The sequence below is a fragment of the Molothrus aeneus genome, chromosome 11 (assembly GCF_037042795.1).
Source record: "Molothrus aeneus isolate 106 chromosome 11, BPBGC_Maene_1.0, whole genome shotgun sequence".
In the NCBI taxonomy this organism is placed as follows: Eukaryota; Metazoa; Chordata; class Aves; order Passeriformes; family Icteridae; genus Molothrus; species Molothrus aeneus.
The window spans coordinates 19,068,096-19,092,565 of NC_089656.1; the positions used below are offsets into that span (position 1 = coordinate 19,068,096).

Here is a 24,470-nt window from a genome sequence, read left to right on the forward strand (position 1 = left end):
TTTGGGGCAGGATTCAGGCAAGATCCAGAGCATGATCCAGGGCAGGATTCAGACAGGATCCTGACAGGATCTAGGACAAGATCCAGGGCCGGATCTGGGGCAGGATTTATGGCAGGATTCAGACAGGATTCAGGGCAGGATTCAGGAAGGATCCAGATGGAATTCAGGCAGGATCCTGGCAAGGTCCAGGGCAGGATCCAGGCAAAATCCAGAGCAAGATTCAGACAGGATCTGGGGCAGAATCCAGACAGGATCTGGGGCAGAATCCAGACAGGATCTAGGGCAGGACTCAAGCAGGATCCAGACAGGATCTAGGGCAGGATCCATGCAGGATCTGGGGCAGGATCCAGGGCAAGATTCAAGCAGAATCCAGACAGGATCTAGGGCAGGATCCAGACAGAATCCAGAGCAGGATTCAAGCAGAATCCAGACAGGATCCAGGGCAGGATTCAAGCAGAATCCAGACAGGATCCAGGGCAGGATTCAAGCAGAATCCAGACAGGATCCAGGACAGGATTCAAGCAGGATCCAGGGCAGGATTCAAGCAGGATCCAGGGCAGGATTCAAGCAGAATCCAGACAGGATTCAGGCAGGATCCAGGGCAAGATTCAAGCAGGATGAGGCGGATCCAGGCAGGATTTGGGGCCGGATCCAGGCGGGCTCTGGCCGGAGCAGGGCTGTGCTGATGGCAGCTCTCATTATTGCCGGTGCCCGGCGGTTCCAGGCTGCCGGCGCTGCCCTTCCCGCTGCCATCTGTGCCATTCCTGCCTGCCCGGGCTGTGCCCCGAGGGGCTGGCACGGCGGGGAGGATGGCAGGAATGACGGCAGGAGCTGTGCTGGAGCAGGGCTGCCTTCCCAAGGGAGAAAGGATTCCTTGCCCTCGTTGTGGAAGAGTTTATTTGGGGTTTTTTTTGGGGGGGATGTTTTCAGGTATTACAGCAATATATTCATAAATACCTAATTACTACAGTCAACAAATAATATATTACATTACAATTAATTCCAACAAGGTACACTTTTAACATGTTTAGGGTTGGGTTTTTCTCCTCTTTTGCCGTTATTTGTTTTCTTTCACAGCATCCAACCTGCCCCCAGCAGGCTCTGCCTTCCTCTCCTTCCTCCCAGCCCTTCCAGGCTCTGGCACTGCTGCTCCAGCAGTTCTGCACGGACACAAATTCTCACCACAACCCCGGCGTGGGGGAAAAATTGGTCCAAAAACCCAGAATCCAGGCTGGCGAGGAGGGAAAGTCAGCACAGGAGCTGCCACAAAGCGAGGCTGCATCCCAGCCAGGCTCCTCAGCACAGCGAGGGATAAATTGCCAATGATTTTCCATCCCTGGCTTCTTCCCCCTCCCTCTGCCACGGCACACAGGAAGGGAAAGGAGCGAATTTTGCCGTGTTAAAATTCCCTTCGAAGCTCGGAGCTGGCAGCAGCGAGGCCAGAGGCTGGCGAGGCAATTGGGGATTTAAAAAAGATTAAACTAATTTCTGTCACAAGGGCATTTTGCTTTTTAATCTTGCCCAGCTTTTTTTTTTTTTATTTGGTGAAGCCAATGAGAGAGCAGGGAGCAGGGGGGGCGTGGGGGGGTTAATGCTTTCCTTTGCCAGTGCAACGAGGGAATTTAAAGCAGGAAGCAGAGGTCACCTTTTCCCAGAGATGTGAGCTGGTCTCGTGGCGAATTAAAAACAATTTCTAATAAATAATTTAAAAATAACAATCAAATAAAAAGGCTCTCTCGGGGGAGGGGAGGCGGGGCACACGCTGGTTTTTAGCAAGTGGCTAAAAATGGCACCAAGCCTGACCCTGGTGGCACCAGGACATCCCTGCCCGCCTGCGGGCACAGCTCCACATGGATTGTCCCCAAAGTGCCACCAAGAGACCCCACAGGACCCACTCTCCCTGTGCCCAAACTGCTTTAGAGCTGCTCTGATTGTCTTGGTAATTTTTTTGGGGGGGGGGACAAGGACACCCCAGTGCCACCCACCCCTGAACCCTCCACCCTCTCCACGCAATTCCTTGGGATTTTTCCTTTGGCAGATGGAGCCTGGGCAAGGCTCAGACACCACTCGGCACTGTGACACCCACGACGACCCAGCTGGAGCAGAAAAAGCCCCAGAAAGCAAAAGAAAAAGGGTAAAAATAAAAACCAAAACCACAGGAGGGTGGAAGGGCTCAGCTTCTCGAGGGCCTGGTGGTGGGACAGGATCTGCCCCAGTGGAAAAGGAGATTTATTTTTCCTGGGTTTCAATTCTTTTTAAAACATTTCAATATCTTTTCTGGCCCGACCAGCAGCAGTACAAACACTAAAAGCGAGTTTATCCTTTTGCCAAAAGGAAAAAAAAAAAAACAAACTAGAAAGAAAGTAAAAACAGGGAGGGAGAAGGAGCAGGGGGGGGAAAAAAGGAAAAAAAAAAAAGCAGAAACAACTTAAAAAAAAAGGCAAGCTTTTTATAACAATAATTAAAGCAATAAAAACATACAAAACTTTGTTGTTTTTTAATATATATACACAGTACAAGGCTGAAGCACCTTTTTTTTTTTTTCTCTTTTTTTTTCCGCCTGTTCAATCCCAAAGCCGGGGTGACAAAGTGACCCCACGCGTGTCCCTGCCCCTTCCCCACCAACCAGGAACAAAAAGGGAACTTCAACCAGTTTATTGACTTTATTTTTTGATAGCGAAGTGCATTTCCAGGGGAAGCCCCGGGCTGGGGGTGCCGTGCTGGGAGCGGGATCCGGCAGCACCCGGGGCCCCGCCGGGTTTAGTGTTGTCGGTGGAGTCTTTCATTGTCTTTTTTTTTTTTTTTCTTTTTTTTTTTAGAAAAAAAAAAAAACAAAGAACCAACAAAAATGAGCGTTATAAAGTGTGGGTGGGTGGAGGGGGGCCCTTCAGAGCCGTGGCCCCCAGAGGAGGGGACAGGAGGGGACATGCCGGGGGCTGCTGGCCGTGGGATGGGCTCCCGGCTCCTCCCGGCTCCCGTTTGCTTCATGCATGGCACATTCTCCATTTATTTATTTCTCCTTTTTTTTTTTTCGTTTTGTTTTCTTCCTTTTATTATTAATGATTTTGTTGCCGTGGTTTGGGCTTTCTTCTTCTTTTTTTTTTTTTTTTGGTTTTTTCCGTCCGTTTTTTTTTTTTTTTTTTAATTTTATTTTCGTAGCTTCAAACCTCCCAGTGAAAAATATTAAATATTCAAGGTAATAAAATAGATTATTATTTCTAGACTATATGTTCGGCCTGGCCCAAGGAGCGTCACCTGGGATACCCCTTGAAATAACCCCTAGACCACTGCATTGCAGGCAAGGCAAGGCACTTCCGCAGGTGATCCAGCTCGGCTTGCAGGCGCTCCCGCTCCGACACCATCTTCTGCTTCTGGCTCCTCAGCTCCTGCAGGCAGCCAGGGAATGGGAATGGTCAGAGGGACAGCTCCAGGGAAGGGGGAACGGCAGGGGGAGAGGGTGGGGGTGCTGCTGGGAACGGGCAGCGCATGAAACAGCCGTGGCAGGGAATGGGCAGTGCAAGGAACGGACTGGGAATGGGCAGTGCAGGGATGGGCAGTGCAGGGATGGGCAGTGCACAGTTTGGGATATAGCAGGGGGTGGGACAGTGCAGGGTTTGAGATATAGCAGGGGATGGGCAGTGAAGGGAATGGGATATTGCAAGGAATGGGTACTGCAGGGAATGGGGCAGTGCAGGAATGGGCAGTGCAGGAAACAGGCACCACAGGGAATGGGCAGTGCAAAGAATGAGCACTGCAAGGAATAGGCAGGGCAGGGAATGGGCAGTGCAGGGAATGAACGCTACAGGGAATGGGATACAGCAGGGAAAGGGCGCTGCAAGGTTTGGGATACAGCAGGGAATGGGCAGTGCATGGATGGGGCAATGCATAGAATGAGGGCTGCAGGGAATGGGCAGTGGAGGGTTTGGGATACAGCAGGGAATGGGGAACTACAGGGGGAATGGGGTGGGGGGCAAGGGATGGGCACTGCAGGGTTTGGGATATAGCAGGGAATGGGGAACGGCAGGGAATGGGCACTGCACAGGATGGGTGCAATGCATGTAGACGGGTGTGCAGTGGGAGGATGGGGGTGCCCTAGAAGATCCCAAGAAGGTTGGGCACCCACAGAGCCTGGTGACCAGGACATGGCAGGCCATAGGGATGGGGTGTCCAAGGGATGGGGTGCCCAGGGGATGGGTGTCCAAGGGATGGGGTGCCCAGGTGGATGGGAGCCCAGGGGATGGGAGCCCAGGGGATGGGAGCCCAGGGGATGGGTGCCCAGGGGATGGGTGCCCAGGGGATGTGTTCCCAAGGGATGGGTGCCCAGGGGATGGGTGTCCAAGGGATGGGAGCCCAGGGGATGGGAGCCCAGGGGATGGGAGCCCAGGGGATGTGTTCCCAAGGGATGTGTTCCCAGGTGGATGGGAGCCCAGGGGATGGGTGCCCAGGGGATGGGTGCCCAGGGGATGGGTGTCCAAGGGATGGGAGCCCAGGGGATGGGAGCCCAGGGGATGGGAGTCCAGGGGATGTGTTCCCAAGGGATGGGGTGCCCAGGTGGATGGGAGCCCAGGGGATGGGTGCCCAGGGGATGGGTGCCCATCCCCACTCACCGCCATGCTGTGTGACAGCTGCTCAGCTGTCAGGCTCAGGGTGTAGTGCTGGGCCTCCAGCCGCCGGCACTGTGTCTGCAGCACCTGGCGCTCCAGGTTTTGTTCTGCAACAGCCAAAGGACAAGGGCTGAGCACCGGCTCCTCCAGCTCCTTGCACCACCCACAGAGGGTGCCAGCCCTGCTCTAGGCTCTGCCCAGCCAGCAGTGATTGCCCCCAGCATCCCAGAGCGTTCCCAACCCTGGCACTGCCTGTGGGGAACCTTTAGGTCCCCCAGGGAGGACACTGGGCACCTGTGAATACACTGATTTTTCACACATACATTAAGTTTTGCAAAAACAACAACGGTGCCTGCTGCTTTCATGCTGCTCCTGCACTGCTGGAGACCCCCCAGTGCTTCCCCAGCCCATCCCAGCAGAAACCAGTGACACCTCCCAAAGCACAAACTGGCATTTGACCCTCCCTGCCCGACACCCCTTACCTTCTATATGTTCCTGGTAAGCTTCAAAAATTGCCTCGATCCCTTGCCACTTGGGCCTGGGGTAATCTTCCTCCTCTTCCTCCTCCTCGTCCTCCTCCTCCTCGTCCTCGGAGGCGGAGTCCCGGGGCAGGGGGGGCAGAGGCCGGGGCGGTGCCTCGGCCGTGCCGTTGTGCGGGGCCAGGCGGGAGGACGCCTGCAGCTCGGGGATGTTGTAGTGGATGGAGGTGTCCAGTTTGTGGTTCTGCTCCGCCGCTGTCCCCCCTGTGGGCAGCCACAGTCAGCCCCTGCCCACTCCCCTCGGCCCCTCAAGGCATTTATTCCACCCTTCCCAGGCTTTTTGGGGGATTACAGGGGGGGTTTTAGCACTCCTGGTGTGCTGGAGTGGTTTTATTTATTTCAAGCACTCAACGGAGTGAGTTTGGAGGCTTTGGAGCTGTATTATCCCTAATTTTTAGCTTCAGCAATGAGGTTGCCAGTGCCAAACCCTGGTGGGGGGACAAGAGGGTGATATCCCAGTACCCAACCGGCCTCCTGCATCCCTGCTGCTTTTTCTGGACGTCAGGGAGAATTTCTTGATTGGCAGGGTTGTTAAACATTGGAAGGAGCTGCCCTGAGAGCTGGTGGAGTCCCCATCCCTGAAGGGGTTCAAGAAGGGCTCAATGTGGCACTCAGTTCAGAATATTACTCTCCTGGATTCTTAACTACTTTAGATTTGGAAGTTAGGCCTGTAAGGAAGTTATTGTTTTGTGGTATAGTAAATTCCTTATGAACCCCTTACTAAATTATTAATTAAGTTTAAATGCTGTTAAGTGCTGTTGAGCCTTTAACCATAACCTGTTGATCAAGTCCATGCTCAATTTAACACAGAGATCTACTCTGAACTTGTGACTCGACACGAGGGTCTTCCATATTCCTTTTTGTCCTTACCCTTTCCTATCCTTTTGTTTCCCCCTCCTCCAGCCTCCACACAGGTTATTTGGGGTTTATTTATTCAACTTTGCATTTTTGTTTGCTTTTCCTCAGAGTGCTTTAACCATCTAATAAACAAGAGAGAGAACCTTGCCAACGAACTTTGTAGTAATACTGGTTTTACCCTAAACCTGGCTTTGCTGATGCTTCTGCTGGTGATTCTTTAAGTGACTTTAGTTCCCAACGACTTCCAACGTTACCTTTGTGCTTCTGCAGCGCCTTCTGCGTGGACTGCAGCACCGACTCGTGGAACTGGTGGGCAAACTCCTCAGCAATGAAGGGCTCCCAGGGCTTGCTCTTGCCGTTCATGCTGTGGGACAGCGGCACCGGGATGTCCTTGGGGAGGGGACCCCTGACGTAGCTGAGGATGCTCAGAGCTTTCTTCCCAGGGTGCCCATCACTCAGCCGGGGCTTCTCCGGCGCCGTGCCCGACTCCTTGGGCCTGCCTGGCTCCTGGGGTCTCAGCTGCTCTAACCTGGAGGCTTCTGCCACCTTCGGCACCTCTGGCACGGAGACGGCGATGCCCACGGGTTTATCCAGGTCCAGCAGGAGCGGAGGCACTGGAGGCTCTTTGGGAAGAGGAGGAGCAGTTGGCTGCAGCCAGGACTGTGTGTGCCCCTCAAGGCAAAGCTGTGCCCCCCAACCCAAGACCAGGGGAAGGACTTGGGGCACTTACCAGTGCTGGGGGCACTGGGGCTGTCCCGCGGGGAGCTCTTCACCACCACGGCGGCCGGCGTCGTCTTCTGCTTCATGGCCTGGAGCATCTCCACCAGCTTCTCCTTGTCTGCAGCATGGGAAGCTGAGGTTTAGTGTAGCCTCAGCTCAGCAGAGCAAGCTCAGGGCCCCAGGCAGATCCCCCACGGCACCCCCCGGCCCCAGCGTGCACGGGCCATGGCTGTTACCTTTCCTCTTCTCGGCGCTGATGTGCGTGAGGTTGAAGATGGTGAGGAAGCGCTTCTTCTCCTCGAAGTTGGGGCTGTTGTTCATCTCGTCAGGGCTGTAGCGGGTGGAGAGGGGCAGGCGGGGCGAGGGCGTGCGGCGCTTGTTCTGCACCGTGGGCGGAGAGGGGCTCCGCTCCCGCAGCATCCGCCGCCGCTTGCGCCGCTTCTGGCTCAGCAGCTCCTCCTTCTGCTGCTGCGTGGTGAGCCCGAAGAGCTGCAGGAACTCCAGCTTCTGGGGCGAGCAGGGGCAGAGCAGAGCAGGGTCAGCCCCCATCCTCACCTTCATCCCCATTCTCATCGCCATGCCCACTGCCATCCTCATCTTCAGTCCTATTCCCATCCTCATGCCCACCCTCATGCCTGTTGCAATCCCCATCTCCATTTCCATTTCCATCCCCATGCCCACTGTCATCCTCATCATAATTCCTATTCCCGTCCCCATGCCCACCCTCATCCCTGTTGCAATCTCCATCTCCATTCCCATCTCCATTCTCATCTCCATTCCCCATCTCCATCCTCATGTCCATTGCCCTCATCCTCATTTTCATTCCCATTCCTATCCCCATCCTCATCCTCATCCTCATCCTCATCCTCATTCCAACCCCATTCCCCTTCCAATGCCCATCCTTACTGCCATCCCCATTCCCATCCCCATCTCCACCACCATCCTCATCATCCCCATCTCTAACCCCCTGGTGCTTCTGCACACACGTGGGGATGGTGGCTGCATTGGGCACTGGGAACTGGTGCCAAGGAAGGGCTGCTCCCCCAGGGGACAGGGAGGGGACAGGGGTGCCACCAGTACCTCAGAGGACGTGTCCAGCTTCAGCGGGGGCTGCTCAGCCACGCAGCGGAGATGGGCCCGCACCTCCTCCTCGTCGCTGTCATCACAGGAGTCGTCCAGGTCATAGTAGTACCCTGGGGATGGGGAGAGGCTGGTGTGAGGCTGGGAACACCTTGGGCACCTGCTGGGACCCCAGGGAACCCCACTGGGGATAGGGGTGCAGCAGGGTAGGATGTCAGAGAGGAGTGATGTGGGGGATGGAGCCCTGTCCCCCCTCCTCCAGCTGTGGCACCTCGGAGGGCATCACCCATCCCCGTGTATCCTCTTGGCATCACTCTGGGAAGGGTGGCAGGGAGTCAGCGGGGCACAGGCTGGGGACACTGTGGCGGAGCCCCCATCCCACTGGAGTAGGGACAGCAACTCCAGCCCCTCCCAGCTCTCAGTCTCCTCCTCGCTGCTGTTCTCATCCCCACTCCATCAGCCCCATCAATATTTAAAACCCTCTTATTAGCTCCAGTTCATCATTTATTCATCGGGCACGTCTGCAGCACAGGGTTTACTGAAGCGCGCGGATGCGGGAACGTCGGCATCCCCGGGAGACCCCCGGGAGACCCCCGGTGCCAGGGGGGACATCCCTGGTCCCTCACCTTTCTCACGGGCCTCCCGCCGCCGGCGCTCCTCCAGGTCCAGTTTGCTGACCAGCCTGCGGTGCTGCTGCACGAACTCGTCGTAGATGTACATGGGGTCCTGGGCGCGGGGCTGGGGGGGCCTGTAGGGCGAGCTGGGCTTGGTGGCCTCGGGGAACGGGGTGGCCTGGGCTCTCTGCTGGCTCAGGATGCTCTGAGTGGACTTTTCCAGCTCAGCTAGGAAGGGGGTGTGGGTGAAGGTCCCGTGCTCCGGGGCGCCGGGCTCCCGTCCCGGGGGGTATTTCTCCAGAGCATCCCTCTTCCTCGGGCCCTCCTCCAGCTTCTCCGGGCAGAAGACCCTCTCCACCTTCACCAGAGGGATGCCCTGGCGGCCGGGCTCGAAGGGCGCTGGGTGGCTGTGGAGGCCGTGGGGCTCGGGGAGGCGCCGGGGAGGGTCGGGGGGGCTCTCCATCAGCGAGACGGGGTTCCAGAGGGACGTGGTGACGGGGTGGTGCTGGGGTTTGGGGGAGATGAGGGGTGGGGGCCCGCCAAAGTGCTGCCCCGGCTCCCGGCTGCTCGGCTCGTGGCGGCTCGATCCCAACCTGCGGGGAGAGGAGAGCACCGGAGCGGTGAGGAGCTGGCACTGCCAGTGGAGAGCTGGCAGCGCTCCAGCCTCGGGGGATTTTGGGGAGAAACACGGCTCTTAGGAACACCCAGAGGGGTTTGTGCACGTGGGGCTGCCTTACTTGTCCCTTCCATCCACAAACCTGAGGGATGGGGGCAGAGTTAAGGCTCTGCATGGGCGGGTTGAGCATGGATGTGGCTGCATCCCAGGAGCACAGGGCTGGAGACCCCAGCCTTGACCCCTGCGTGGGGACAAGCGAGCCACCAGTCCTGCCACAGCCCCATGGCGAGGGCAGCACCCCGGCACAGCCTTCCTCTGACAGCAGGAGCCGGAGCCAGCCCGTTTGCAGGATAAATATTTCATGTGCCCAAGCTGTGCATTTAACACTTTTCCGCTCCAGTGCCCCAGAGCTCGGCACACGGAGCAGCGAGTTCAGCCCAGCGCTGCCATGGAGTCACCGCCGGCAGGGAGCACCCCCGGGATCCATCCCTCTGCTGCCCCACTGGATGCAGGAAAAGGATGGGGATGGAATATCCCCAGCTGCAGGTGTCTGGGGGTGACCTTGCTGTCTCCTCTCCGCTTTGAGGTGGGAGGAGCGGATGGGGAAGGGAGCCCGCAGCGGGCGCTCGCCTTTGTGCTGCCCCAAGATCCGCTCCTTATTATCCTCGATGAGCCGCGCTAATCCCCTGGATACCCAAAAATAACAAAGGGAGCAGGCGGCAGAGCTGGCTGGATGAGCCTGCACCGCTTAAGTGCTCAGCCACGGGGGCGAGCGAGGCCCTGTCAATCAATCCGGGGCTGTGGGCACGCTCTGCCGCCCCCCAAACTGCCCAGGCTTGGCGCAGGCACCCCCCAAACGAGGCATCCACAGCCCAGCCCCACTGCCTGGGAGGGGGGAGCTGCAATTAGCGGGGCTGGTGGCTGGGCAGCACCTGGCCACTCGCCGCTGGCCCCCGGCCACCTCCCGGGCTCGGCGCCTGCCGCTGCGCAGATGTCGGGCACCAGGAACGCCTGGTGCTGCCAGCACAGCCGGCCTGGCTGGCACCGTGTGGCAGGAACCCGCTGGCACCGGCCAGGAACTGTGGCTTTGGCTCATGGGATGTGTGAGGGGCACGGCCGAGGGGTGGTGGATGCCTGATGGGGGGCAGAGTGGGTAACGGGGTGGGCACAGCCACAGGTTGGGGGGAAAATCCTATAAATCGTCATATCATGGCATCATGGAATGGTGTGGGGCAAAGGGACCTTAAAGATCATCCTATTCCAGCCCCTGCCATGGACAGGGACACCTTCCACAAGACCAGATTGCTCAAAGCCCTGTCCAACATGGCACTGGACACTTTCAGGGATGAGGCAGCCACAGATTCTCTGGGTACCCTGTTCCAGGGCTTCCCCACCCTCACAGGGAAGAATGTCTTCCCAATATCCCATAGAACCGTGCCCTCTTTCTATATAAACACATTCCCCCTGTCCTATGACTCCTTTCCCTTGTCCAAAGTCCCTCTCCAGCTTAAGATACAGATATTCCAGCAAGGACAGCAGTGACACAGGAAAACACAGCTCAGTTTTGGGGGAAATCTCCATCCCTGGAGTGGGGCTGGCAGCATCCCATCCCTACCTGGGGTGCTCGGGCCTGTGCTCGGGCTCAGCCTGGCTGGGGGCACGTCCTATGTCCAGGTGCTGCTCCAGCACTTGCTGCCGGAATTCCGACACCTGGGATTGCCGATCCTCCTTCTCCTGGCGCAGCCGGCGCTGCCGGGCCAGCCACTTCTCCTCCTCGTTGGTGCGCTGGATGAGCAGCGCCGTGGCCGCGCTGCTCCCGGGCAGGGGGAACACGCTGTGGTTGGGGATGAGGCTGGGCACGGGGTGGTGGGAGCCCGGTGGAGGGTGCAGAGGGTGCTGGATGGGCTTCGGCGTGGGCAGCACCGAGTCCTTGAGCTTGTCTGCGGTGGAAAAGGGGTGACGGAGAGTCAGGGTGTGGAACAGAGAGGGGGATTTTGGGGTGAGCAGGGACCTGGAGCTGTGGGGCAGCCTCTGGTCAGAGCTCAGCTCAGGGGGCTGCCCACTCACTGCCAGCCCAGCTGCTGGGCACGCACTGGGCAGGGTGCCAGGCCAGCCCGAGTCAGATGGCACAGGCACTGCTGCCGCAGCTGGGCTCCTGGCAAAGCAATCTGGCAGCCAGGACAGCCCATCCCCGTCCCCAGCCACCTCCCGGGGCCACCGACCCCCTCAGCTTTGCCATCTGGAGGGGACAAGGAACCAAGGCAAGCTCTGGAAGGCGGGCGTTACCTGCTCTGCTGGGCGCCAGCGGCTCCACCGGCTTGCCCCGCTCCTCGGCTGGGTGCCCCCGCAGCCCGTGCAGCTCGGCCACGGGGAGGAAGGGCCCCTCCATGGCTTTCACCATGCTCAGCTCCTTCTCCCGGGCACGCTCCCGCTGCCTCTCCAGCTCCCGCTCCCGCTCCTTTTCCCGTTCCCGCTCCAGCTCCTTCTCGCGCTCCCGCTCCCGTTCCCGCTCCTTCTCCCGCTCCCGGTCGGCTTCTCGCTCCCGCTCCTTCTCCCGCTCCCGCTCCCTCTGCCTCAGCTCCTCGTCCATCTGCAGCCTGCAGAGAGAAACCAAAAACAAAAGCACCAACCCCAAACATCCCCCTTGGAGCACCCCTAAAATCAACCCTGGGTGCCTTCCAGCATCCCCTGGAACACCCTTGAACCTCCAGAGCACCCCCAAACAATGCCTGCGCACCTGCCAGCACCCTCTGCAGCATTCCCAAATCCCTAAGGCATCTGCCAGCACTCCTAGAGCACCCCAAAACCACCCCTGGTCCTCTGTCAGCATCCTCTGGAGATCCCCATCATCCCCCCACCATCATCATCCTCTGGAGCTCCCCATCATCCCTCCACCATCATCATCCTTTGGAGCTCCCCATCCATCCTCTCATCATCATCATCCTCTGGAGCTCCCCATCATCCCCCCACCATCATCATCCTCTGGAGCTCCCCATCCATCCCCCCAGCATCAGCATCCTTTGGAGCTCCCCATCATCCCCTCACCATCAGCATCCTCTGGAGCTCCCCATCATCCCCTCACCATCCCATACCTCTCGGCAGCGAGGCTGGAGATGCGCTCAGACTGCAGGGCAGAGAGGGAGGAGTGGGAGAGCTCGGGGGGGTACCGGACCCCCGAGAGGTGCAGGTGCATGGCCGAGGGGTGCAGGGGGGGCAGCGAGCCCGGCGCTGGCAGCGGGTAGAAGGGGGACCTCAGTGCTGACAGGCAGTACGACTCATCCATCCTGGGGAGACAGGGATGCTCAGACAGGCAAAGAACCCCCCAGTTCCCCTCCCAGGAGCCAGCTGGGCCAATAAGGCCTCCCCATCAAGGAAGATCTTAGAACAACGATTAATTAAACTCCATGAAAGCCAGGGCCCAAACTGGGATTAGATATCCCACTATGCCTGGCCCTAAATCTTGATGCTTACCCCTACTAAAGCATCTGCCTGACAACTACGAGCACCAGTGCTTAAAACTCTAAGGACTTGGCAGTGCCCCAAACCCACCTAGAAACCGCTGCTCCTACTGGGAGAAAGGGATGGGGAGCCCCAAAATGCCCTCAGTGCTCCCACCTCCCAATACCCCAAAGCTCAGCTCATCCAGAGGTATCTCCCAGGGATCCCGAGGCCCACCTGAAGGCAGGATGAGGGAAGGGGTGGTGTGTCAGGTAGCTGGGGTGGTAGTAGGCGGCAGCAGTGGCGGGGTCGAGGCCGAGGGGCGGCAGGGAGGACATGCGGAGATCCTCGGCCGTGTGGTAGGGACGGAAGCTCCGCAGGTAATCCTCGGTCACGGCACTGGGAGGCACCACGTGGTGCACGGGCCGCTGCAGGCTGGGGGGCAAGGACATGGTCACCATCCCTCCCTGTCCCCCTGGGGAGATGTCACCTCCCCCAGGTGGGAGCAGAGCTCGCAGGGGACACCCTCGCCCTGCGTCCGTCCCGAGCAGACTCACTTGAGAGGAGGGAAGCGGGAGTCCTGGACCACGGAGCTGGGGGGCAGCCCGAAGGAGTAGGGTGTCCCCAGGAGGTGGGAGGGGACAGTGGGACCCCCTGCCTTCTCCTGGGTCAGGGGGGGCTCCGAGATGAGGCGCTCACGGCCGGCGCTGCTGCTGCTGCCTCGTGACCCTGCTTCCTGCTGCAAGGCCAAGATGGGCATTAGGGACAGCAGGGGATGGGGAATCACTGCTGGGTCACCACCCCAATACCCTCAGGAGGTCCCCAGCATGCCCTGGCTGGCACCAGCACCCAGGGAAGGATTCATCCACCAGGGCATCTCCTGCATCCAGGTTTTGGAAGGGCAGCTGGAGGGGTGGGAGGGTCTGGGAGGCTGCACTGGGGGGCCCCAGTGGGAAAGGAGGTGCTGAAGCCGGGGCAGAGCTCAGGGCAAGACACCCATTACCTGCCTGGAGATTTATGGCTGCTTTGTTCTCCTGAGCTATTAATCACCCGGGGAGGAGTGACACAGCCAGGGGAAATCCAGCCGGCCTTTGATAAGGGCCATAACCCAGGGGTCAGCCCACAATCCCCCCGGCAGCAGCACCCTCCCACAGGGCCTCAGCTGCTTTCCATCAGCCTCCACCCTGGTGTCAGCATGAAGGTCACTCCCTCCAGCAAGGGGGAACAACTTGGGGTGACAAGAGACCCCACGGGATCTGACAATTAGCGGGGCGACCCCACCAGCAAGACAAGTTTTGGTTTAAAAATTGTGATTTTTCATCGCACCTTCTCCATTCAGCAGCTCAGAGGTGGAGGATGGTGGCACCCACAGCATCCCCCACCCCATGCATCCCTCCCCACCCCATCCCATCCCATCCCATCCCATCCCATCCCACCCCATCCCATCCCATCCCATCCCATCCCATCCCTCCAGGGCAGGGCCAGCCCCAAGGTCACCACAAAGGGTGAGGTGTCCCCCATCGTGCGTGCCAGGCTCTGCTCTAATTCCCTCCCAGCTGGGGTGCCACACTCTGCCAGACATCCCCACGCTGGGTTAACCCCCACACCGGGGGGGACACGGGGCTGGGGAGCACCCTGACACCCCACACACCCCTCTGAGCTCCCGGGGATCCCAGTTCCATTTATCTCCCCCCTCTCGCCCGCGGCGTTTCTCATCCCCTACCCTCGCCTCTCTTTGTGGTTTAATTAGTCTTTCCAAGTGGCATAATCCCCCCGGGAATCTGCTTGTAGCATGCGGAGGAGAGGAGAACCACTAACGATGCTTCTTAATTAGCTGCTCTCCCCCCCTCCCTCCCTCCCTCCTCCTCCTCCTCCTTCCTTGCCCTCCCCTCCGGATGGCAGCCCCGGTGACAACAACGGGGGACACGCTGTCAGCGCGGCGCCAGCTCGGGGACACAGCAGGGAGGGGAGGGGACCAAATGTGGGCAGCACATTCACGATATCCCATAGCCTCCATCCTTCAGGGGGGCCGGGCAGCCCCCAAACCCAGCCATACCTGTCTGCCCTCGCTCCTCCAGACGCCGTTGACCGTCTTGGTGGGGGCGATGGTGACGACGGGCGGCGTGCTGGGCACGCTGTGCCCCCCCGGGGGGACAATGATGGGGCCCATGGGGCCACGTTTGGGGGTGCTGGCCGGGGAGCTGTGGTTGGTGGCTGGAGAGGACACTGGGGACGACTCGCTGCTCAGTGAAGAGCCTGGAATTAAAGCAGAGATCGAAGGAAGTCAGGAGAAAGGGAGTTAAATGGATGGAGACGCCCTCTGAAGGAGCTGGAGGATCTGCGGACACTTGGAACCCTTCAGGGTTGGGATGTTCAGCCGGGAATGTTTCAGCTTTCAGGATGTTCAAATGAGACACTGGGCTTGGATGTGGACCCCAAAATCCCATCTCTGAGAGAGAGAAGGAGGCACAAAGACCACAAGGGCAAGTCCTAGCAAAAAGAATTGAGGACCAATGACACCAAGACCCTTGGGGCACCAAGAGAGAACCCAGAGGCTGCATGGATGGAGCTGCATTGCAACCCTGCTCTCACTGCAGGGAGTAGGGCTGGGGCACTGGGATGCACTCAGGCTGTTCAGCATCCTGCCAGACTCCCAGACTGGAGGAAGTCTCCCATCCTCCCATCCCAGATGTTCCCAGTGGTGCCAAAGGTGGGATGGGGCAGCCTCTTGCTCCCACTTAACCGGGACTCCCAAACCCCCCGGTCCCACAGAGCACAAGTGACACCGATGTGATGCCGGCCCCAGACAGCCACATCTTCCCAAGGCAGACCCAGAGACTCCTTAAGGCAGCTGCAGAAGCTGTCAGGGACAGGCCAGGGCCTCTGGAGACACTGGGATGAAGGAGTGACTCCCTGAAACCCTTGGGCAAGGCTTTGGTTTCATTTGCATAATACAACTGTACTTTAAGTTATCCCCACCCCAGGGATGCTGGCCCTATTTCCAAAGGGAAAACAGAAATGGAGTGAAGGTGGAGAACAGGAAAAGCAGAGAAATCCAAATTCCACATTAACCAGGGCACAGGGAGCCTGGTGTCTGCCCCATGGAACACTTCCCATTCCTCAAACCCATCTGGGCAGCCTGGGGGGCTCTGAACCCCAAACTCTGCTCCCTCCATCCCACAGTCTGGGTCAGGGGGAGATTCCAACGTGCCAGCAGGGATCAGCTGCTGGAGAGTGAGGAGTGGGATGTGCTCAGAGGATGAGGTGACAGCGATGCTCCCAGGCAGTGAGCAGGGCATGGAGAGAGGCCTGAGCGTGCAGGGTGTGTCCTGAGTGTGCAGGGTGTGTCCTGAGTGTGCAGGGTGTCCCCTGAGTGTGCAGGGTGTGTCCTGAGTGTGCAGGGTGTCCCCTGAGTGTGCAGGGTGTGTCCTGAGTGTGCAGGGTGTCCCCTGAGTGTGCAGGGTGTGTCCTGAGTGTGCAGGGTGTCCCTGAGTGTGCAGGGTGTGTCCTGAGTGTGCAGGGTGTGTCCTGAGTGTGCAGGGTGTCCCCTGAGTGTGCAGGGTGTGTCCTGAGTGTGCAGGGTGTCCCCTGAGCGTTCAGGGTGTGTCCTGAGTGTGCAGGGTGTCCCCTGAGTGTGCAGGGTGTCCCCTGAGTGTGCAGGGTGTGTCCTGAGTGTGCAGGGTGTCCCCTGAGCGTTCAGGGTGTGTCCTGAGTGTGCAGAGTGTGTCCCTGAGTGTGCAGGGCATCCCCTGAGTGTGCAGGGTGTCCCTGAGTGCGCAGGGTGTTTCATCACCTTCCCAGTGTGCAAGGCCGCTCCCCTGAGTGTGTCCTGTGGGCACAGCAGCCACTCCCAGAGCGTGCCAGCAGCTCCTCACCCCGCACCCTCATCCCCTTGCCCTGTCCTCAGGCCACACAACAGCAGGAGGGAGCCAGGGGCTGGGAATGCCAGGGGAAGCAGGAGCATCCCCGGGCAGCAGGAGGGCGGCAGGGTGCGAAGGATGCTCCAGAAGGACGCTCTGTGGGAAGGATGCTCAGCAGAGCAGGGGGCAGGAGGAGCATCCCGCTGCCGGCCGCCCTCCCTGATTAACGATTCCCGAGTCGCTCCCAAACGCTTTCATTTGAAGAGCAGCGAGGCTGGGGGAAGGAGAAAGGCTGTCCCCGACAAAGGAGGCCGATTTGACACCCACTGAAGTCTATCTTGTCAGCGCAAGGCCAACAACAATTAGCAGCCTAATCCCCTCTGAGCTGGGAAGCCATTACTCACCACGCGATAGCGTTAACAATCAATACCATCACAATGAGCCCGGCAATTAATGAAGCTAAAGTCTTACTTCAGAACCTTAATTCTCGCTGTGTGGCTTTAAACGGGAGGGTTTGTGATCGTTATAATTAACTGGTGGTATTCAGCCAGGAGTTAGTCAATGAAACTAATCTGGATTGGAGATGACAAGAGGCACAGTGTGATGGTGTCACCTTTGTTTTCTGACCTCCCGCTTCCCCGCTCGGCGATAGCAGATTAGCAGCCCGGGCTGACAGGCAAATGTAATTAACAGCTGAGACCCTGACGGAGAACTGGGAACAGAGAAGGGAGGGAGGGGTGGAATAAAACCCACCCTGCGGACAGCCCCGGGCAGGACAAGAGGCAGCAGCCCCCGGGCAGGCGGTGGCTTTGTGGGGCTCTGCTGGGAAGGGGTTGGTCGGGATGAGCCCTGACGGTTTGGGATGCTGTGGAGCAGCAGGGGATCTCCCTAGGGATGTGCCAGCACACCTGTGAGCCCATAAAGCTGGAATAAAACCAGTGATCCTGCATGGATCCAGCATCTGCCACAGCAGAGCATCTCCCGAGCTGGGAAGGGAGGTGGAGGGAGCATCTCCCGTTGTGGGAAGTGCGTGAGGATTTCAGGGAAAAGCAATTCGTTTCCGGGTGCTAAAAAGCACAGCAATGAGAAAAAACCCCTTCCCAACACACACCCAAACCCACATGGATCAAAAACCTCTGGGATGAGGCACCCAAATGGGCAAGGGAGGGGTTTTAACAAACAAACCATGCAGGTGTTAAGGGGAAATCCAAAGAGAATGTGGCTGCTTCTCTCCAGTGCCACAAAATCCATGCCTAAACCTGCTGATGTCCCTTGGGATGGGCTGGGCAGCACAGGGAGGGCACAAGCTGTGGGGTGCAAGGGGAAAAAAAGCAAAATAATTCCCCAAACTCAATCAATAATCAATCACTCCAAAGGAAGCAGATGGGTTCCAGAGGAAGCAGCTGGGAAAAACCAGGAGCTTCCAGTGAGGACGAAGCACCACCAAGACCTGGCTCCCTCAGAATTACAAAAGTGTGGAATCCCCACACTTTTCCTTGGGAGCAGCTGATGCTTCAGGTCATGGCTGTGCCAGAGATTTTTGGGCTGCAAGGAGGGTCTTGTAGATGGTGCTTCCAAAAGGGATTTTCCAAAAAGAGCTCTGCAAAAGGGGTCCTGGGAAAAGGATTGTGCCAAAGGGGCCTTTTAAATAGGGTCTTCCAAGAAGACTTTGCAAAAACCATCTTGCAAAGGGGTTGGGTGCAAAAAACATCTTGCAAAGGGATCAAAGTGCCCAGGCAGTGGGCAGTGATCCAAGGGTAGCACCCACCAATGAAAACAGCAGGGACAGAGATTATTTCATCCCAAATGGGTGATACCAGCAGTCTCCTGAAACACTTCCCAGCCTGGGCACTGGCTGCCTCCCCATCTGGCTGTGGGAGCCCTGGCAATTCCCATGGAACGTGCTCCCTGTGGCAGGGGGAACCTTGGGGTGCTCCAGAAGCATCTCACATCCCACTTCCAAACAGAGAGAGGGGGGTGTGATGGAGGATGTGGGTGACATGGGCTGGGCACCCCTGGGGCTGTTCAGCTGGGAAATCTGGCTGGGGAAGTAGCAAATTTGGGGAAAAAGCCACCATGGTGGGAGGGCACAGGGCTGGTCCCAGGGCAGTACAGCACTCAGATCACTCCGGATGAACTCAATTCCCAAACTGCCCTCGAGACATGATGCCAGCAAAAGGCATCAGAGGGGGAATGGCAGGAAAACACCATCTCCAGCTGCTGGGAGAGGCAGCAGCGTTTGTCACCGCCCTGTCCCTGTCCCTGTCGCTGTCCCCACCTCTGGGCTCCTCGGCCTGCTTGGCGAGCTTGCGGAGGGCGGCGGCGAAGCTGGAGGAAGGTGCTGCCTGGACGGACAAAGTGCTGCTGGCGGCGGGGCTGCCATTGGGGACGATGGAGCCGTTCAGGGGCGACGGGGTCAGGGGGCTCACGGTGGCCGTGGTGCGGGTGGCCGTGGAGAGCATTCCTAGCGACGGCGACTTCGGCTCATGGCTCATGCCTGCGAACCAGAGAGAACGGGTTAGACACGGCGAGATGGGCTCCTCGGTTTCCCCCAGCAGCTCCTTTCCTCTAGTTCATTATCCCAGCCCAAAATGCTCCCCGAGTTCAGGCAATGGGGGGAAGTGTGTCCCAGCATTCCACAGTCCCCAGGACAATGGAGCAGGAGGGCTCAGCAGAGCTCTGCAGGGTGTTGTGGGGGACTTCAGCATCCTGATGCAGGTGGTGGGGAGAGGCGCAGTCCCCTGAATTGCATGGTGCTGCCAAAACCCAAAGCACCACTGCTGCACCCCTTGTTGCCACTTCTGCACCCCTAAATCCAGCCACTGCACACTCAAATCCCCACCATTGCACCCCTTGTTGCCAGTATTGCACCCCAAATCCCAGGCACTGCACACTCAAATCCCTGCCATTGCACCCCTAAATCCTCAATATTGCACCCCAAATCCCAGGCACTGCACACTCAAATCCCCACCACTGCACCCCTAAATCCTCAATATTGCACCCCAAATCCCAGGCACTGCACACTCAAATCCCCACCACTGCACCCCTAAATCCTCAATACTGCATCCTTAGATTCCCAGCGCTGCATCCCCCAATTCCCACTGCTGCATCCCAGGATTAACAATATTTCATCCCTGGGTCTTCAGCACTGTACCCTCAAATCCCCAGTAACACATCCTTGGATCCCCAAAACTGCAGCCTTAAATCCCCAGCACTGCATCCCCCAAACCCCCAATATTGCATCCCTGGATCCCCAGCACTGCATGCCCCAATCCCCAGCACTGAACCCCCCAAACCCCCAATATTGCATCCCTGGATCCCAGCACTGCACCCCCAGCTCCCCACATTGCCCCTTCAAATCCTCACACCCCAAATCCCCACCACTGCCCCCCCAAAGCACCGAGGTCCTAAAGGGCACAGTGACCCCAAAAGTGAGGCTCAGGTGCTGAGCAGGAGGGTGCAGCCCCTCCCCGAGCCCCCCCAGCTGTCACACCAATTGCTCCAGGGCTCTCCACCTCCCAAAACAGCAACTGCTGATGTCAGGGCCCTTAAAATAGACTTCACCCAGCAGCTTCATTAACACCAGCCTAAAATTAGCCCGGCTCCCAGGTGGGCAGGAGGATGGGGGGGGTCGTGGGGCAGCCCCCAACTCCCAGCGGGCCTGGAGGCATTGAGCACCTGGAGCATCCGTGCACTGCAGAGGGTGGGTGGATGGAGCATCCCCCGAGCATCCCGCGGCAGCTCCAGGATGGCCAGGGAGGGCGGGGGGCGCCTCGGGAGCCGGGGGGGCACGGGGGGCACTCAGCGTTGATTAATCTTTGCCCCCCGGCCCCAGGAGAGGCGGCCGGCGCGGCGGCGCGCTCCCCTCTGCCCTCATTATACAAGCATTTATTAACTCCGCTGCTCTCAGCCATTGACTGCCGCCTTGTCGACACGCTCAGGCTCATGTAAATTCATTACCAGAACAGCTGGGAAGCCAACCCGCCACGCCAGCCCGGCCCCGGCACCCCCGGGCTCTGCTCCAGCCCCGGCTGGGGGCTCGGTGCCCCCTCCCAGAGCGGCGCACCGGGATCTGCCTGCAGCACCAGGCGCCCACGCACCATCCAAAGGGGACACGGCACTCCAGGCACAGCCTGCAGCTCCCGTGCACCTCCTGAGCACTGCCCTATATCCACCAGGCACTGCCCCACATCCACCAGGCACTGCCCCACATCCACTGGGCACTGCCCCATATCCACTGGGCACTGCCCCACATCCACCGGGCACTGCCCCATATCCACCAGGCACTGCCCCACATCTCCCAGGCACAATCCTGCATCCCCAGGCACTGCCTGGCATCCCCAGGCACAATCCTGCATCCCCAGGCACTGCCCCACATCCCCCAGGCACAGCCCCAAACACTTCCCAGTGCCCCCCAGTTCCTCCCCACCTATTACTCCCACCATAACCCCCACTTCCAGCCCCAGTCCAGGCCTGGAGACGCTTTTCCAGCCATCAGCAGGGATCAGCAGGCTGGCACACGGGCACGGGGCTGAAGCAGGGCATCACCCGTGTGATGCTCAGCTGATCCCCAAACGCCTCCCGGCCAACTCCTGATCCCAGTGGGATTTGCCAGGCGAGCTCAGGGCAGCGAGTGGCCGGGGCAGCGTGCGGGGAGCTCTCCTGCCCCCGGGCTGAGCTGAGCCGCTGCCCCAGCCGCGCTCCAAACCAGTTCTGCCGCTCCCTGCCGGTGATAAAATCGGCGCCTCCGCCCCGGCTGGGGCCCGAGCAGCGCCGCTCACCCGCCGTGCCCCGCCGGCGCTGGCGTCCGTCTGTCCGGGCGTCCCTGGGCTGCTCTGCGGGACAGCTGCCAGCTGGGGAAACTGAGGCACGGGGAGCTGGCTGGGCGGGAGCATCCACACGGGGATGAGATGGGATGGGATGGGATGGGATGGGATGGGATGGGAGATGGGATGGGATGGGAGATGGGATGGGATGTGGGGCTGCCACGCTGCATCCCCCCCATCCCTCCGGCATCCCACTGCCAGCACATCGTGGGTGTCACTCACCCCTGCGGGTGGCTGGGGACGCTGTGACGCCCCACGGTGAGGTGGGGCCCCCCCCAGCTCTGCCCCTCCCCGGCTGCTTCTCTCAGCAGGCAGATCCGTGCAGAAAAACAGGTCAAGTTTGGTGCCTGGAGCAGCCCGGGGTCATGGCAGCGGTTGCCTCACCAGGGCGGGGAGAGGAACCCCAAAACGGGACAGGCTGTCCCTGCAGTGTCCCCAGCCCTGTGTGGGTCCAAGGCTGGCACTCCCATGGGAGTGGGAAAGGGATGCCTGAAACCCCCCCCGCACCAAGGCAGGGGGGCTTGGGGACACCTGGGTCCCCCGCTGAGGCCACAGGGGGAGGTTGAGGAGCTGGCGATGTGTCACCCTGTCCCCGGCCCTCCCACGGCATGTGCCCGGGCACAGCAGCACAGGGAGTGTCTGGCATTCCCGGTGCCCGCTGGCTGCGTGCCCGCGGAGCAGCCACAGGAGGAGGAGGAGGAGGAGGAGGAGGAGCGGGAACGGCAGGGTCACTGCCACGCTCCCCGCAGCGCCACACACGGCACCCACCGCAGGGCTGGCACCTCAGAGGGCACAGGACCCCCCAGCCCCGACTCCTGGAGCCCCCCCGAGCCCCCGCATCGCCGGCGCAGGGCTGGGAGCCGGGAGCTGGGAGCGTGCCATGTTCTCTCCATCTGCTCCTGATGATGCTGGCGGGTTTTTTGGCAGCGGGAGCCTCCTCCGGCAGCGAGAGCAGAACCAGTCTGGCTGCCTGGTGGGGCTGGAGACAAATAAAAGCCCTTGGCAGCCGCTGCGGGCAGGCAGGAGCGGGCAGCGAGGGGCAGGGATGGGCTCCCAGCACCCTGAAATCCCTGGGCACGGGGTAGGGCTGTCGGGATAGGGGAAGTGGGCAGGTTTAGCACCTCGGCTCCCGACTGCCCCCTTCCCAGCACCTTGAAAGGCCTCTAATGAGCGTGGAGTGCCCTTGGGAGCAGATTGCCATTGAACTCGACCTGCACCAGCCGCCCGCTCTTACAGCAGCTATTTTGAGCTGCCGGGCTCCCAAGTGCTGGAACTAATAATTTATTACCAAATACGATCAGGCAGCAGCTCCAGCCCCTGGCAAATGGAGCGGAAAAAAACCCAGTGCGGCGGGAAGCCGAGGGAGTGGGGAGAGACGAGCATCCTGCATCCTCCTCCTCCTCCCCGGGGATGGGTCCGCACCCACCCCGCAGCGCCGCAGCTGGGACGGAGCCCACTCCGCCAAACCCTCTGGAAGGCTCCACCACGCCGATTGCTGCTGGTTCCCCGAGGGATTTGGGGTGATGAGGTCCCCCCCCGAGCCTTTCCCCCCGTCTCTCAGCGCCTGTGCTCCCGCTCCGGAGCCGCATCCAGCTGCACGCTCCGAGCAGGAACAGCTGCTCCGCATGGATTGGCGATGCTAATGGCCTCGCATTGTCAGCCCCCCTTCCCTCTGTGCCTGAAGGCAGCGGGCACGGCCCCAGCATGGAGGGCAGGGGGCCAGGCCCAGCGCGTGCTGTCGTGGCCCTGTCACACAGCCTGTCACGCCCTGGGCAGAGGGGACAGGCAGGGGACGGGCAGAGGTGACCAGCTCCCCTCCCTCCCGGCGATGCCCTGCACGTTTTCCACCCCTCATTAGAGCAGCTCTGCCGCCGCACCTCCAACATGCTCCATTAATTAATTAATTGATCGATGCCAGCCCGTGCTCCTGCCCTCCCTCCCCCCTTCCCAGCACGGGAGGTGGCCGGGCTCGGTGTCCCCAAGTGTCCCCGGGCACAGAGATACAAGCACAGCCTCTGCCCAATTTTAGGTAGAAGCCAGGGCCCGTTCTGGAAACATCCCCCATCCCCTTGGAGGGGCCTGGATGGGTTCCCCGTGGTGAGGAGCACCTTGGGTGGGATCTGGGGCTCCCTGTGGAGCCTGGCATCCGGCACTGTTATCCTGGAGGCTGGGCCTCCATCGATCACTCCTCCATGGACCATTGATCCGGCAAACGACAACAAGCAAACTAATAAGAGCTCGTTTGGAGGGCTCAGCGCTGGGGATGGAGCGAGGCCGGGTGCTTCCCCTCCCTTCCCAACCCTCCCCTGCCCAGCCAAGCAGCCCTGGGAGCCTTTTCAGCCCTCAGGAGATCAAGCCAGGAAAAAAAATTTACTTTAAAGCAACTTTCTGCCCTGTTTTAAAGCTGGGAGCTTGGAAAATCAAGCCCCTGTGCCCCAAGAGTGCTGCTGGGTCTGAACTCCCCTCTGCAGCTCCAGGGTTGGGCTGGCAGCTCCTCTTGGCTCCTGATGCCCAGATCCAAGTGCCAGCTGCCTGCTGAGGGTCCCTCTGCTTTGGGGGGAGCGGGGTACAGCCCTCACCCCCTCACCCTGGTATCTTCTGGGGCTCTTCAGTGGCTTGGTGGGGCACTGGGCACTCCATGGGGCTGCCAGGCATTGCCTGGAGACACTGCGCACTGCACTGGGATGCTGGGAACCACCTGGGAGAGACTGGGCACTGCACTGGGATGCTGGGAACCACCTGGGAGAGACTGGGCACTGCACTGGGATGCTGGGAATTGCCTGGGAGAGACTGGGCACTGCACTGGGATGCTGGAATTTCCTGGAGACACTGGGCACTGCACTGGGATGCTGGAATTGCCTGGAGACACTGGGCACTGCACTGGGATGCTGGAATTGCCTGGGGGAGATTTGGGAATTGCACTGGGATGCTGGTCTGACAGAGAGCTGGGCACTGCCTGATGGGCACCTAATGGCCCTGCCAGGCATTGTTTGGTGCCGCCAGGCACCAAAGCACAGCGGCACTAAATGGTGCCACTGGGCACTCCCCAGTGCCACTGAGCATTGCACAGCAGCCCTGGGCATTCCACAGAGCCATTGGGCATCCCCTGGAGGTGACACTGGGCATTCCCAGATGCCGCAGGGCACTGCACAGCAGCCCTGGGCATTCCACAGAGCCCTTGGGCAACATCTGGGTCAGAGCCAGGCACCACACGGTGCTGCCAAAACTTACACAGAGCTGCCAGCCACGGCACAGCCCGAGAGCAGGCAATGCCTGGCACCCCCAGGCTGCCCTCCCGTGCCCCCATGCCCCATG

At 59.7% G+C, this 24,470-nt stretch overlaps 1 protein-coding gene across 6 annotated transcripts in view; it reads right to left on the bottom strand.

Moving 5' to 3' along the window:
* Positions 1 to 2,648: 2,648 nt before the first annotated feature.
* Positions 2,649 to 24,470, bottom strand: part of GSE1 (Gse1 coiled-coil protein) — a 102,041-nt gene continuing 80,219 nt past the window's right edge. For 4 of the 6 annotated variants that reach the window (XM_066557382.1, XM_066557387.1, XM_066557385.1 and 1 more), the window contains 15 exons: positions 18,608 to 18,826; positions 14,526 to 14,725; positions 13,027 to 13,208; positions 12,707 to 12,904; positions 12,124 to 12,315; positions 11,318 to 11,628; positions 10,647 to 10,971; positions 8,428 to 9,008; positions 7,802 to 7,914; positions 6,958 to 7,228; positions 6,732 to 6,854; positions 6,256 to 6,624; positions 5,087 to 5,347; positions 4,608 to 4,711; positions 2,649 to 3,386 (listed from right to left, as the gene is read on the bottom strand). In XM_066557382.1, coding sequence (XP_066413479.1) covers positions 3,252 to 3,386; positions 4,608 to 4,711; positions 5,087 to 5,347; positions 6,256 to 6,624; positions 6,732 to 6,854; positions 6,958 to 7,228; positions 7,802 to 7,914; positions 8,428 to 9,008; positions 10,647 to 10,971; positions 11,318 to 11,628; positions 12,124 to 12,315; positions 12,707 to 12,904; positions 13,027 to 13,208; positions 14,526 to 14,725; positions 18,608 to 18,826 — 3,584 coding nt within the window. In that variant the 3' untranslated portion in view covers positions 2,649 to 3,251. The remainder of the gene's footprint in view (positions 3,387 to 4,607; positions 4,712 to 5,086; positions 5,348 to 6,255; positions 6,625 to 6,731; positions 6,855 to 6,957; positions 7,229 to 7,801; positions 7,915 to 8,427; positions 9,009 to 10,646; positions 10,972 to 11,317; positions 11,629 to 12,123; positions 12,316 to 12,706; positions 12,905 to 13,026; positions 13,209 to 14,525; positions 14,726 to 18,607; positions 18,827 to 24,470) is intronic. The other 2 variants (XM_066557384.1, XM_066557383.1) reach the window with 2 other exon arrangements.